Genomic DNA, 13,557 nt, shown 5'->3' with positions numbered 1-13,557 from the left:
GTTACTAACGAAAAACCGATTGCAATTATCCACTCGAAGTCTAAAGAATTCGAAGGGATAATTAGCAAAAAAATTAAGCGGGCCCAGGAAAAGACCCTTGACCAGGTGAATAAAGATAGGACCTATAAGGACTATCAAGTTGGTGAAAAGGTGTTCTTAAAAACAAACAAACGCCTAGGGAACAAATTTTGTCCGCTATGTTCGGAGGAAACCATAGAGGCAGACCTGGGGACCACGGTCTTAATAAAGGGGAGAGTGGTCCACAAAGACAATCTACGATAAACATCTTCGCAAGATCCTTGACCCCGTTTCCTATCTTTTTATATTTTTTTAGGTTACGATATTACATTATAATCATTATACTAACGACGGTATGGACAGACGAGACGGTAAGACTTAACGTCTATACGAACGCGGACTACATCCCAATAGAAGACAACGAAATTGTCATCTGGGAATCGTACGGATACTTACAACACTCGACGAACATGACAACGTACGAAGACTACGCCGACAGGACGGAGACGATGACAAAGACATTTACAGACGACCACAGGACTCCAGTAATAATGACGGACTTGACACACATTCGCAAATTAGTAGCCACCTTAAGATTCCACCATAGGGCTGCTAGGAGTCTAAATTTGATCGGGACGGCACTAAAGGTCATCGCCGGCACCCCCGACTTCAATGACTGGGAAAAAATTAAATTCAATCAGGAACAGTTAGAAAGAACCGAAGAGGGTCAAACGGAATTGAATATCAAATTTCAGACACGCTTGAACGAACTCGCTAATTCATTAAACCAAATTCAAAAAACTGAAACAAATAGAGAAACCCACCTCCTGGAAATCATTTTGGCAAAAAATAGAATTGTTATCACAGATTTAGAGAATATTCTTATGGGCTTAACCCTGGCAAAATTAAACATTGTAAGTCCGGCAATTTTGGACGAAACCGATATTGGCGAATTTAGGGACAGACAGCTTATTGACGTTAGCTTAATAGAATTATTAGAAGTATCTAGTGTAAGCGTTTTTCAAAATTTTGAAATTTTACATTTTTTAATTAAATTTCCTAGCCCTAAGGTCATATGTAAGAAAATTACTGTCTTTCCGGTCCAGCGCAGCAACAAGATCTTAAACTTCGAAGACGGAAACTTAGTGGCAGAATGCAAAGCTCGAAACCTCAACATCGGGCAGGGAAGTTCCCTTCTGCAGGGAACTTCAAAATGGCACCTGCGCCCAGCAGATAGTTTCCGGGGCTGTTGCACACTGCTCCACACTCCCGGGTCACCTGGATCCAGTGACGATTGTTGATCACGGCACTCTCATTGTGAACGACGCCAATGTAACCATAACCGACGACCAAGGACGAGAGCAAAGGATATCCGGCACCTACCTAGTAACCTACTCCAGCAAGGTAGCTCTGAATGGTACTTGGTTCATCAATCAGCTGGGAAATTCAAAAAAGAAACCGGCTGTGTCGGCCATGGCTGTTGTAAACGTCACGGCTCATCAGAACTGATTAAGCCTTCCACTCCTCCACGAGCTGAGTCTGAGGAACCTCCACCACATTGGGGCCCTTAGAGAAAAACTTACCATGGGGTCCCTCCTCAGCAACTCCTTCGCCTTACTTGCTGCCCTCCTATTGTGCTGTACCATTGGGATTGGCTACCACCTCTTACGGGCCAGAAGCCACGCCGAGCCAGGAGCCAGCACTGGTGCAGAGCCAGCGGGTCCCCGAGACGGCGACCTCTTAAAGGAGGGAAGAGTTAACACCAGCAGTTTTCACGGAATGAAACTGCCGAGTTGCGGGCCATATCCGGTGGCATGCACGCGCATTGAAAAGACCGCTGATCCCGCACTTGCGCAATTGCCCGGAGTCTGAGCCAAATATTCGCGGAGCGAGTAATCGGCCGGATACAGAAGTGCTGACCTGGCCCTCTGCCGGCAGCGCTGCAACTAACCAGAGGCCTGGAGTTGCATTAGATTGTAAACTTAAGTTCAGTAAATAATTGTACTCCAGAGCTTACGGTCTGTACTTACTGTAACAATCGAATATTAATCTCTCACCCTAACGGGGGAGTAGAATAATAAGTAATAATAAAACTAACATAAAGACTTATTAATTTATATACCTCTGAGAGCCCATAAACCAAACACGACCGGAAGTTCCGTGGATGTTATTGCTTAAATCTGCGTTGGTGCTGGCGATGCATTTTTAGGAGAGTCCAGGATGTAGTGAATCAAGGACCAAAACAAGGCAGGTTCGTAGTTTAAGAAATTAATTATAATTTTAAAATAATAACATCCGTTTTTTTGATAATCAAATAAAATTCAATCGACATTGAATATTAATAAAAGAATTATCGACAAATAATTCGCAAAATGATTGTCAACAAATGGCCGATAAATATGCATAAAATAATATGCTATGTTGAACAAATAACTTGCTGCATAAAAACATTTATCATATTGAATATTTATGGATAACTTTCATCTAATAATTAAACTACATTTTCGAGATAGAATTCATTTATTTCTGGTGTCATGCATTGGACATTACGACATTACATTTTGCTAGCTCTTGGTCACGTTATCGTTTATTTTGATTTAACACTTATATCCATTAATTTTAATATAATTCCCAACTTACTATGGTTTAATTTCCATTGTATATACCCTCTGAGAGCCCATTAACCAGAGACGACCGGAAGTTCCGTTGATGTTGTTGCTCAAAATCTTTTGATATTCGAAATTAAATTCAAACGACTTAAAATATTAATCAAAGAATTATCGACAAATAATTCGCAATATGAATTGTCAACAAATGGACGATAAATATGCTATGTTAAACACTTAATTTGCCGCATAAAAACATTTATCATATTGAATATTTATGGATAACTTTCATCTAATAACTAAACTACATTTTCGAGATAGAATTAATTTATTCTTGGTGTCATGCATTGGACATTACATTTTGCAAGCTCTTTGCCACTTTATCGTTTATTATAATTTAAAACTTATATCCAGTCCATAAACCAGAGACGACCGGAAGTTCCGTGGATGCTATTGCTTAAATCTGCGTTGTTGCTGGCGATGTATTCGTGGGAGCGTCTAGGATGTTGCGAATCAAGGTCCAACACAAGGCTGTTTCGTAGTTTAAGAAATTAATAATAATTTTAAAAGAAGTACATCCGTTTTTTTTAATAATCAAAATTAAATTCAATCGACATTAAATATTAATCAAAGAATTATCGATAAATAATTCGTAATATGAATTGTCAACAAATGGACGATAAATATGCTATCTTAAACACTTAATTTGCCGCATAAAAACATTTATCATATTGAATATTTATGAATAACTTCCATCTAATAACTAAACTACATTTTGGAGATAGAATTCATTTATTCTTGGTGCATGCATTGGACATTACATTTTGCTAGTTCTAGGTCACGTTATCGTTTTTTATGATTTAAAACTTATATCATTTAATTTTAAAATAATTCCCAACTTGATATGGTTTAATTTCCATTGTATATACCCTCTGAGAGCCCATTAACCAGAGACGACCGGAAGTTCCGTTGATGTTATTGCTCAAAATCTTTTGATATTCGAAATTAAATTCAATCGACTTAAAATATTAATAAAAGAATTATCGACAAATAATTCGCAAAATGAATTGTCAACAAGTGGCCTATAAATATGCATAAAAATAATATGCTATGTTGAACACTTAATTTGCTGCACAAAAAACATTTATAAACGAAATCATTTATTCTTGGTGTCATGCATTGGACATTACATTTTGCTAGCTCTTGACCACGTTATCGTTTAATATAATTTAAAATTTATATCCATTACGTTTAATATAATTCCCAACTTCTTATGGTTTAATGTCCATTATATATACCCTCTAAGAGCCCGTAAACCAGAGACGACCGGAAGTTCCAATGATGTTATTGCTCAAATCTGCGTTAGTGCTGGCGATGTATTTTTAGGAGCGTCCAGGATGTTGTGAATCAAGGACCAAAACAAGGCAGGTTTCTAGTTTAAGAAATTAATAATAATTTTAAAATAATTGCATCCGTTTTTTTGTTATTCGAAATTAAATTCAATCGATATTAAATATTAATCAAAGAATTATCGACAAATAATTCGCAATATGAATTGCCCACAAATGGCCGATAACTATGCGTGAAAATAATATGCTATGTTGAACACTTAATTTGCTGCATAAAAACATTTATCATATTGAATATTTATGGTTAACTTCCATCTAATAACTAAACTATTGTGAACCAAGGACCAAAACAAGGCAGGTTCGTAGTTTCAGAAATTAATAATATGTTTTAAATAAGTACATCCGTTCTTTTGATAAACAAAATTAAGTTCAATCGAAATTAAATATTAATCAAAGAATTATCGACAAATAATTCGCAATATGAATTGTCAACAAATGGCCGATAAATATGCATAAAAACAAAATGCTATGTTGCACACTTAATTTGCTTATTTAATAACTAAACTACCTTTTCAGATAGAAATGATTTATTCTGCTAGCTCTTGGTCACGTTATCGTTTATTATGATTTAAAACTTATATCCATTAATTTTAATATAATTTCCAACTTGCTATGGTTTAATTTCCATTATATAAGTTAACACCAGCAGTTTTCACGGAGTGAAACTGCCGAGTTGCGGGCCATATCCGGTGGCCTGCACGCGCATTGAAAAGACCGCTGATCCCGCACTTGCGCAATTGCCCGGAGTCCGAGCCAAACATTCGCGGAGCGAGTGATCGGCCGGATACAGAAGTGCTGACCTGGCCCTCTGCCGGCAGCGCTGCAACTAACCAGAGGCCTGGAGTTGCATTAGATTGTAAACTTAAGTTCAGTAAATAATTGTACTCCAGAGCTTACGCTCTGTACTTATTGTAACAATCGAATATTTCTCTCACCCTAACGGGGGAGTAGAATAATAAGTAATAATAAAACTAACATAAAGACTTATTAATGGTCGCCCAACGTGTTCAAACCCACGAAAAATAGCAAAGTAAAAGACAAAGTAGTCTCGCGCGGAACCAAAACTGGTGCAAGTGAAATCCTAAATTTTTTCTTAGCCTTTACAAGGCAAGAAAAATATCACTGAAAAGTAATTGGTGCAGTGTAATATTCATTCTTAGCTTTTAACAAAGCAGGAAAAATTAATCAAGAAAATAAAATTGATTAAGTGAAACAACATTCTCAACTTCTAGCAAGTGAGAAAAATTTAATCGAAGAAAATAAAGGTGGCAAAGTAAAACGCCATAAAAATTACCGGCTTTCAACAAAGCGAGAAAATTCAAAATAAATAAAATACAAAACGAAATAAATAAGCAAAAGAACTTCCAGCGAGAAAATTAATGAAAACTGAAACCAAACACAAAACCAAAAAATTCCAAATAAATAAAATACAAAATCGAAATAAATAAGCAAAAGAACTTCCAGTGGGAAAAAATAAAGAAAACTGAAACCAAGCACAAAACCAAAAGGGGAGAAACTTCCCCTCGCCCTACAACGGCAGCAGCAACGGCTGCAATAGCGGCAGCAGCGACAACGGCAGCAACGACAGCGGCGGCAGCGACGGTAGCGGCAGTGACGGCAGCGGTAGCGGCGGCGGCAGAGGCAGCGGCGGCAGCAGCAGCGACAGCGGCAGAAGCAGTACCAACAGAAAAAAGCCGTCGGCAAATGCAAATTTCGAAATTAAATTTACAAAGGAACATGTGAGTAAGCTTTTTGTCCAAAAACTCACCGAACAAAAGAATATCATACAAAAAATAAATAAGAACTTGACTTTTGAGTGTCTAATACTTGATGAAAATAATTTACAAATATTCAGAAAAAATAATAAGAGAAATTAATTGCAAATAAAACAAGAGAGAACGCTATAGTCGAGTTCCCCGACTATCTGATACCCGTTACTCAGCTAGTGGAAGGGAGAAGGAGAGTCTTAAACACAATTTTTGGCGGTTTTTAGGCGTTATAGTGGGCGTGGCAGAAAGTTTTTTGGCAAATCGATAGAAATTTACAAGACCAATATAAAAATGAAAAAATATCAAAACATTTTTCAAAAGTGTGGGCGTAGCAGCTTTGGGCGGTTTGAGGGCGTTAGAGTGGGCGTGGCAAAAAGTTTTTTGGTAAATCGATAGAAATTTACAAGACCAATATAAAAATGAAAAAATATCAAAACATTTTTCAAAAGTGTGGGCGTAGCAGCTTTGGGCGGTTTGTGGGCGTTAGAGTGGGCGTGGCAAAATGAATCGATAAACTTGCGCTGCTTCTATGTCTCTGGAGTCTGTATGCTTAATCTCAACTTACTAGCTTTTGTAGTTCCTGAGATCTCGACGTTCATACGGACGGACAGACGGACAGACGGACGGACAGACGGACATGGCCAGATCGACTCGGCTATTGATCCTGATCACAAATATATATACTTTATATGGTCGGAAACGCTTCCTTCTGCCTGTTACATACTTTTCAACGAATCTAGTATACCCTTTTACTCTACGAGTAACGGGTATAAAAAGAAACAAAGTGGCAAAGAGGGCAGTCGACACGGTCTCCACAGAAAATCAATTTTTGACGGAAGAAAACTCCGACGAAGAAGATTACGACTCCCTTGCCCAAACAAACGCCACCGAAATAGAGGATGAGCTGGATGCAGAAGACTCCTGCAATTTTTTAGGGTAAAGTCCATGCTTCCCTACATAACACGTACGGTAGCAGGAAAAGAAATAAAATTATTACTCGATACCGGCACATCCAAAAACTATATTTCTCCACTCCCGGGGCTAAAAGGCGTCGTGGCAGCGGAAAAACCTTTCACGGTAAGGTCGATTCATGGCTTTACAAAAATCGAAAAAAAATGTTTCGTTTCGGTGTTTAACGTAAAAACACCCTTTTATATTTTAAACAGTCTTAAGGAATTTGAAGGCATTATCGGGCTCGACTTGCTTAAACAAGTCAATGCGAAACTCGATTTTACTGGAAATATAATAAATACTAGTAACGGAGCTGAAAAGATCTAGTTCACTAGAGCAGAAAACGTTAACTTCATCAAAATTAATGATGAAGACGTATCTCCTGCAATTAAGAACTCATTCAATAGGATGATTCTTAAAAATCATAGGGCCTTCGCTGACCCAGACGAAGCCCTACCATTTAATATAAACACGATCGCCACGATACAAACTGACGGGCAGCCGGTATATGCTAAATCATACCCGCATCCCATGGGTGTGACCGAATTCGTCAATGCAGAGGTTAACAACTTCTTGCGGACGGCGTGATAAGGCCATCCAAATCTCAATACAACAACCCGACTTGGGTTGTAGATAAAAAAGGGACAGATCAAAATGGAGTAAAAAAGAAGCGACTAGTTATCGATTTTAGGAAACTAAATCAGAGGACAGTCGACGATAAGTACTCTATACCGACAATTCCGACAATACTGTCAAACATGGGCGAGTCTAAATTTTTTACGACCCTCGACCTTAAGTCAGGCTTTCACCAAATAGAGCTGGCAGAAAAAGATAGGGAAAAAACAGCATTCTCTATAAACAACGGCAAATACGAGTTCTGTAGATTGCCATTTGGGCTTAAAAACGCCCCAAGCATTTTCCAAAGGGCCATCGACGATGTCCTACGGAACGGAATCTCGAAAATATGCTACGTTAACGTCGATGAAGTCATAATCTTCTCAAAAACAAAAGAAGAACACGTTAAAGACGTGGATTGGGTTTTAACAAAACTCTTAGAAGCAGGCATGAGAGTACCTCAAGAAAAGTCAAAGTTCTTTAAAAAGAGCGTTGAGTACTTGGGGTTTATTGTGTCGCAAGGGGATTGCGAACTTCACCTGAAAAGGTAAAGGCCATAAAACAATTCCCCCTACCAAAAACGCTTTTCGAGCTCAGATCATTTCTGGGCCTAGCAAGCTACTATAGGTGCTTTAAAAAAGACTTTGCGAAAATCGCAAGGCCTTTAACGAGCATCCTAAAAGGCGAAAACGGAAATGCAAGCAAATATCAGTCAAGAAAGATTGATATTGATATGACTAAGGAACAGAAAGAAGCGTTCGACAGGTTGAGAGAAATCTTGGCATCAGAGGACGTTTTACTTTCATACCCAGACTTCAAGAGACCATTCGATTTAACAACGGATGCGTCGGGCTTTGGTCTAGGAGCAGTGCTATCTCAGGATGGCCGCCCGATTACTATGATATCGCGCGACCTGCGGGATAACGAGAAAAACTATGCAACCAATGAGCGAGAGCTCCTCGCCATAGTTTGGGCGCTAAAAAACCTCCGCAATTACCTATACGGTGTAAAAGGCTTGCAGATCTTTACCGATCACCAGCCACTTACCTTTGCCGTTTCAGACAAAAACCCTAACGCGAAATTGAAGCGCTGGAAAGGGTTTATCGAAGACCATGGTGCTAAATTGGTCTACAAACCGGGGAAAGAAAATCTTGTGGCAGACGCTTTGTCTCGCCAAAACATAGCATAGACGTAGCAACCATTCACAGCGAACAATCGCTGACTTACACCATAGACACAACAGAAAACCCGGTAAACTGTTTAAAGAACCAAATAGAAGGAAAAGAAGGAAACAGCTTCTCGGTGGACACATTCATCTTGTTTAAAAGCAAGGTGAGGCACATAATAAGAATCCCTAACCGGGAAAATCTTCTTAATGCTCTACAAAAAGTAGTAAATGCCGAGGTAGTGAACGCAATATATTGCTCCTTACCGATCTTGGCATTTATTCAACACCGACTAGTGAACTGTTGCCAAGCACTTCTTTCAAACACACGAAGAGCTTTGTCCAAGACATTACCGATGCAACCGAACAACGGGAAATCGTTATAACGGAACATAACAGGGCCCACCGAGCCGCACAGGAAAACGTAAAGCAAATCTTGAGGGACTACTTTTCCCTAAGATGCTTCGGCTAGCTACAGAAGCAACTTCAAATTGCAAGACCTGTGCAATGGCGAAATACAAACGTCACCCATGCAAGCAAGAGGTAGCGAAAACACCGATACCCTCCTTTGTGGGGGAAATCCTCCACGTTGACATTTTTTCAACGGACGGAACCCTGTTTCTCACCTGCATTGATAAATTTTCAAAATTCGCCACAGTGCAAGCCATCGCATCGAGGGCTATTGTGGACGTAAAGTCCCCGTTATTGCACATAGTAAATTTCTTCCCGAAGATAAAAACAATTTACTGCGATAATGAAAGATCGTTGAATTCTGAAACCATCAAAACGATCCTGCTAAACCACTTTAATATAACCATTTCCAACGCCCCGCCTCTACATAGCACCTCAAACGGTCAAGTAGAGAGGTTTCATAGTACCCTGGCAGAAATTGACAGATGCTTGAAGCTCGAAACCAACCTGAACGATACGACCGAATTGATTCCGCCCCGTTTCCTATCTTTTTATATTTTTTTAGGTTACGATATTACATTATAATCATTATACTAACGACGGTATGGACAGACGAGACGGTAAGACTTAACGTCTATACGAACGCGGACTACATCCCAATAGAAGACAACGAAATTGTCATCTGGGAATCGTACGGATACTTACAACACTCGACGAACATGACAACGTACGAAGACTACGCCGACAGGACGGAGACGATGACAAAGACATTTACAGACGACCACAGGACTCCAGTAATAATGACGGACTTGACACACATTCGCAAATTAGTAGCCACCTTAAGATTCCACCATAGGGCTGCTAGGAGTCTAAATTTGATCGGGACGGCATTAAAGGTCATCGCCGGCACCCCCGACTTCAATGACTGGGAAAAAATTAAATTCAATCAGGAACAGTTAGAAAGAACCGAAGAGGGTCAAACGGAATTGAATATCAAATTTCAGACACGCTTGAACGAACTCGCTAATTCATTAAACCAAATTCAAAAAACTGAAACAAATAGAGAAACCCACCTCCTGGAAATCATTTTGGCAAAAAATAGAATTGTTATCACAGATTTAGAGAATATTCTTATGGGCTTAACCCTGGCAAAATTAAACATTGTAAGTCCGGCAATTTTGGACGAAACCGATATTGGCGAATTTAGGGACAGACAGCTTATTGACGTTAGCTTAATAGAATTATTAGAAGTATCTAGTGTAAGCGTTTTTCAAAATTTTGAAATTTTACATTTTTTAATTAAATTTCCTAGCCCTAAGGTCATATGTAAGAAAATTACTGTCTTTCCGGTCCAGCGCAGCAACAAGATCTTAAACTTCGAAGACGGAAACTTAGTGGCAGAATGCAAAGCTCGAAACCTCAACATCGGGCAGGGAAGTTCCCTTCTGCAGGGAACTTCAAAATGGCACCTGCGCCCAGCAGATAGTTTCCGGGGCTGTTGCACACTGCTCCACACTCCCGGGTCACCTGGATCCAGTGACGATTGTTGATCACGGCACTCTCATTGTGAACGACGCCGATGTAACCATAACCGACGACCAAGGACGAGAGCAAAGGATATCCGGCACCTACCTAGTAACCTACTCCAGCAAGGTAGCTCTGAATGGTACTTGGTTCATCAATCAGCTGGGAAATTCAAAAAGAAACCGGCTGTGTCGGCCATGGCTGTTGTAAACGTCACGGCTCATCAGAACTGATTAAGCCTTCCACTCCTCCACGAGCTGAGTCTGAGGAACCTCCACCACATTGGGGCCCTTAGAGAAAAACTTACCATGGGGTCCCTCCTCAGCAACTCCTTCGCCTTACTTGCTGCCCTCCTATTGTGCTGTACCATTGGGATTGGCTACCACCTCTTACGGGCCAGAAGCCACGCCGAGCCAGGAGCCAGCACTGGTGCAGAGCCAGCGGGTCCCCGAGACGGCGACCTCTTAAAGGAGGGAAGAGTTAACACCAGCAGTTTTCACGGAATGAAACTGCCGAGTTGCGGGCCATATCCGGTGGCATGCACGCGCATTGAAAAGACCGCTGATCCCGCACTTGCGCAATTGCCCGGAGTCTGAGCCAAACATTCGCGGAGCGAGTAATCGGCCGGATACAGAAGTGCTGACCTGGCCCTCTGCCGGCAGCGCTGCAACTAACCAGAGGCCTGGAGTTGCATTAGATTGTAAACTTAAGTTCAGTAAATAATTGTACTCCAGAGCTTACGGTCTGTACTTACTGTAACAATCGAATATTAATCTCTCACCCTAACGGGGGAGTAGAATAATAAGTAATAATAAAACTAACATAAAGACTTATTAATTTATATACCTCTGAGAGCCCATAAACCAAACACGACCGGAAGTTCCGTGGATGTTATTGCTTAAATCTGCGTTGGTGCTGGCGATGCATTTTTAGGAGAGTCCAGGATGTAGTGAATCAAGGACCAAAACAAGGCAGGTTCGTAGTTTAAGAAATTAATTATAATTTTAAAATAATAACATCCGTTTTTTTGATAATCAAATAAAATTCAATCGACATTGAATATTAATAAAAGAATTATCGACAAATAATTCGCAAAATGATTGTCAACAAATGGCCGATAAATATGCATAAAATAATATGCTATGTTGAACAAATAACTTGCTGCATAAAAACATTTATCATATTGAATATTTATGGATAACTTTCATCTAATAATTAAACTACATTTTCGAGATAGAATTCATTTATTTCTGGTGTCATGCATTGGACATTACATTTTGCTAGCTCTTGGTCACGTTATCGTTTATTTTGATTTAACACTTATATCCATTAATTTTAATATAATTCCCAACTTACTATGGTTTAATTTCCATTGTATATACCCTCTGAGAGCCCATTAACCAGAGACGACCGGAAGTTCCGTTGATGTTGTTGCTCAAAATCTTTTGATATTCGAAATTAAATTCAATCGACTTAAAATATTAATCAAAGAATTATCGACAAATAATTCGCAATATGAATTGTCAACAAATGGACGATAAATATGCTATGCTAAACACTTAATTTGGCGCATAAAAACATTTATCATATTGAATATTTATGGATAACTTTCATCTAATAACTAAAGTACATTTTGGAGATAGAACTGATTTATTCTTGGTGTCAGGCATTTGACATTACATTTTGCTAGCTCTTGACCACGTTATCGTTTATTATAATTTAAAACTTATATCCAGCCCATAAACCAGAGACGACCGGAAGTTCCGTGGATGCTATTGCTTAAATCTGCGTTGTTGCTGGCGATGTATTCGTAGGAGCGTCCAGGATGTTGTGAATCAATGACCAACACAAGGCTGTTTCGTAGTTTAAGAAATTAATAATAATTTTAAAAGAAGTACATCCGTTTTTTTGATAATCGAAATTAAATTCAATCGACATTAAATATTAATCAAAGAATTATCGATAAATAATTCGATAATAATTAGCAAAAAAATTAAGCGGGCCCAGGAAAAGACCCTTGACCAGGTGAATAAAGATAGGACCTGTAAGGACTATCAAGTTGGTGAAAAGGTGTTCTTAAAAACAAACAAACGCCTAGGGAGCAAACTTTCTCCGCTATGTTCGGAGGAAACCATAGAGGCAGACCTGGGGACCACGGTCTTAATAAAGGGGAGGGTGGTCCACAAAGACAATCTACGATAAACATCTTCGCAAGATCCTTGACGCCGACCAGACGGAGACGATGACAAAGACATTTACAGACGACCAGAGGACTCCAGTAATATTGACGGACTTGACACACATTCGCAAATTAGTAGCCACCTTAAGATTCCACCATAGGGCTGCTAGGAGTCTAAATTTGATCGGGACGGCATTAAAGGTCATCGCCGGCACCCCCGACTTCAATGACTGGGAAAAAATTAAATTCAATCAGGAACAGTTAGAAAGAACCGAAGAGGGTCAAACGGAATTGAATATCAAATTTCAGACACGCTTGAACGAACTCGCTAATTCATTAAACCAAATTCAAAAAACTGAAACAAATAGAGAAACCCACCTCCTGGAAATCATTTTGGCAAAAAATTGAATTGTTATCTAAGATTTAGAGAATATTCTTATGGGCTTAACCCTGGCAAAATTAAACATTGTAAGTCCGGCAATTTTGGATGAAACCGATATTGGCGAATTTAGGGACAGACAGCTTATTGACGTTAGCTTAATAGAATTATTAGAAGTATCTAGTGTAAGCGTTTTTCAAAATTTTGAAATTTTACATTTTTTAATTAAATTTCCTAGCCCTAAGGTCATATGTAAGAAAATTACTGTCTTTCCGGTCCAGCGCAGCAACAAGATCTTAAACTTCGAAGACGGAAACTTAGTGGCCGAATGCAAAGCTCGAAACCTCAACATCGGGCACTGCAAGACGACGGTCGGCGCCACCTTCTGCAGGGAACTTCAAAATGGCACCTGCGCCCAGCAGATAGTTTCCGGGGCTGTTGCACACTGCTCCACACTCCCGGGTCACCTGGATCCAGTGACGATTGTTGATCACGGCACTCTCATTGTGAACGACGCCAATGTAACCATAA

At 39.6% G+C, this 13,557-nt stretch overlaps 2 protein-coding genes across 2 annotated transcripts in view; both read left to right on the top strand.

The window, feature by feature from the left end:
- The window catches only part of LOC122756572, a 16,695-nt gene extending 14,907 nt beyond the window's left edge, over positions 1 to 1,788 (top strand). The window contains exon 3 of the mRNA XM_044006668.1: positions 1,130 to 1,788. Within this exon, the coding sequence (XP_043862603.1) occupies positions 1,130 to 1,319 (190 nt within the window). The 3' untranslated portion in view covers positions 1,320 to 1,788. The remainder of the gene's footprint in view (positions 1 to 1,129) is intronic.
- LOC120457532 (transcription factor Maf-like) lies at positions 1,603 to 13,557 on the top strand. Its single transcript, XM_044006667.1, has 3 exons — positions 1,603 to 1,884; positions 5,542 to 5,776; positions 13,308 to 13,557. Exons 1-3 carry the CDS (start codon positions 1,603 to 1,605, stop codon positions 13,514 to 13,516), a joined length of 726 nt encoding a protein of 241 aa, XP_043862602.1. The 3' UTR covers positions 13,517 to 13,557.

Source organism: Drosophila santomea, unplaced genomic scaffold, assembly GCF_016746245.2.
Source record: "Drosophila santomea strain STO CAGO 1482 unplaced genomic scaffold, Prin_Dsan_1.1 Segkk15_quiver_pilon_scaf, whole genome shotgun sequence".
NCBI classification, from domain to species: Eukaryota; Metazoa; Arthropoda; class Insecta; order Diptera; family Drosophilidae; genus Drosophila; species Drosophila santomea.
This window is presented reverse-complemented; position numbering and strand designations above follow the sequence as displayed.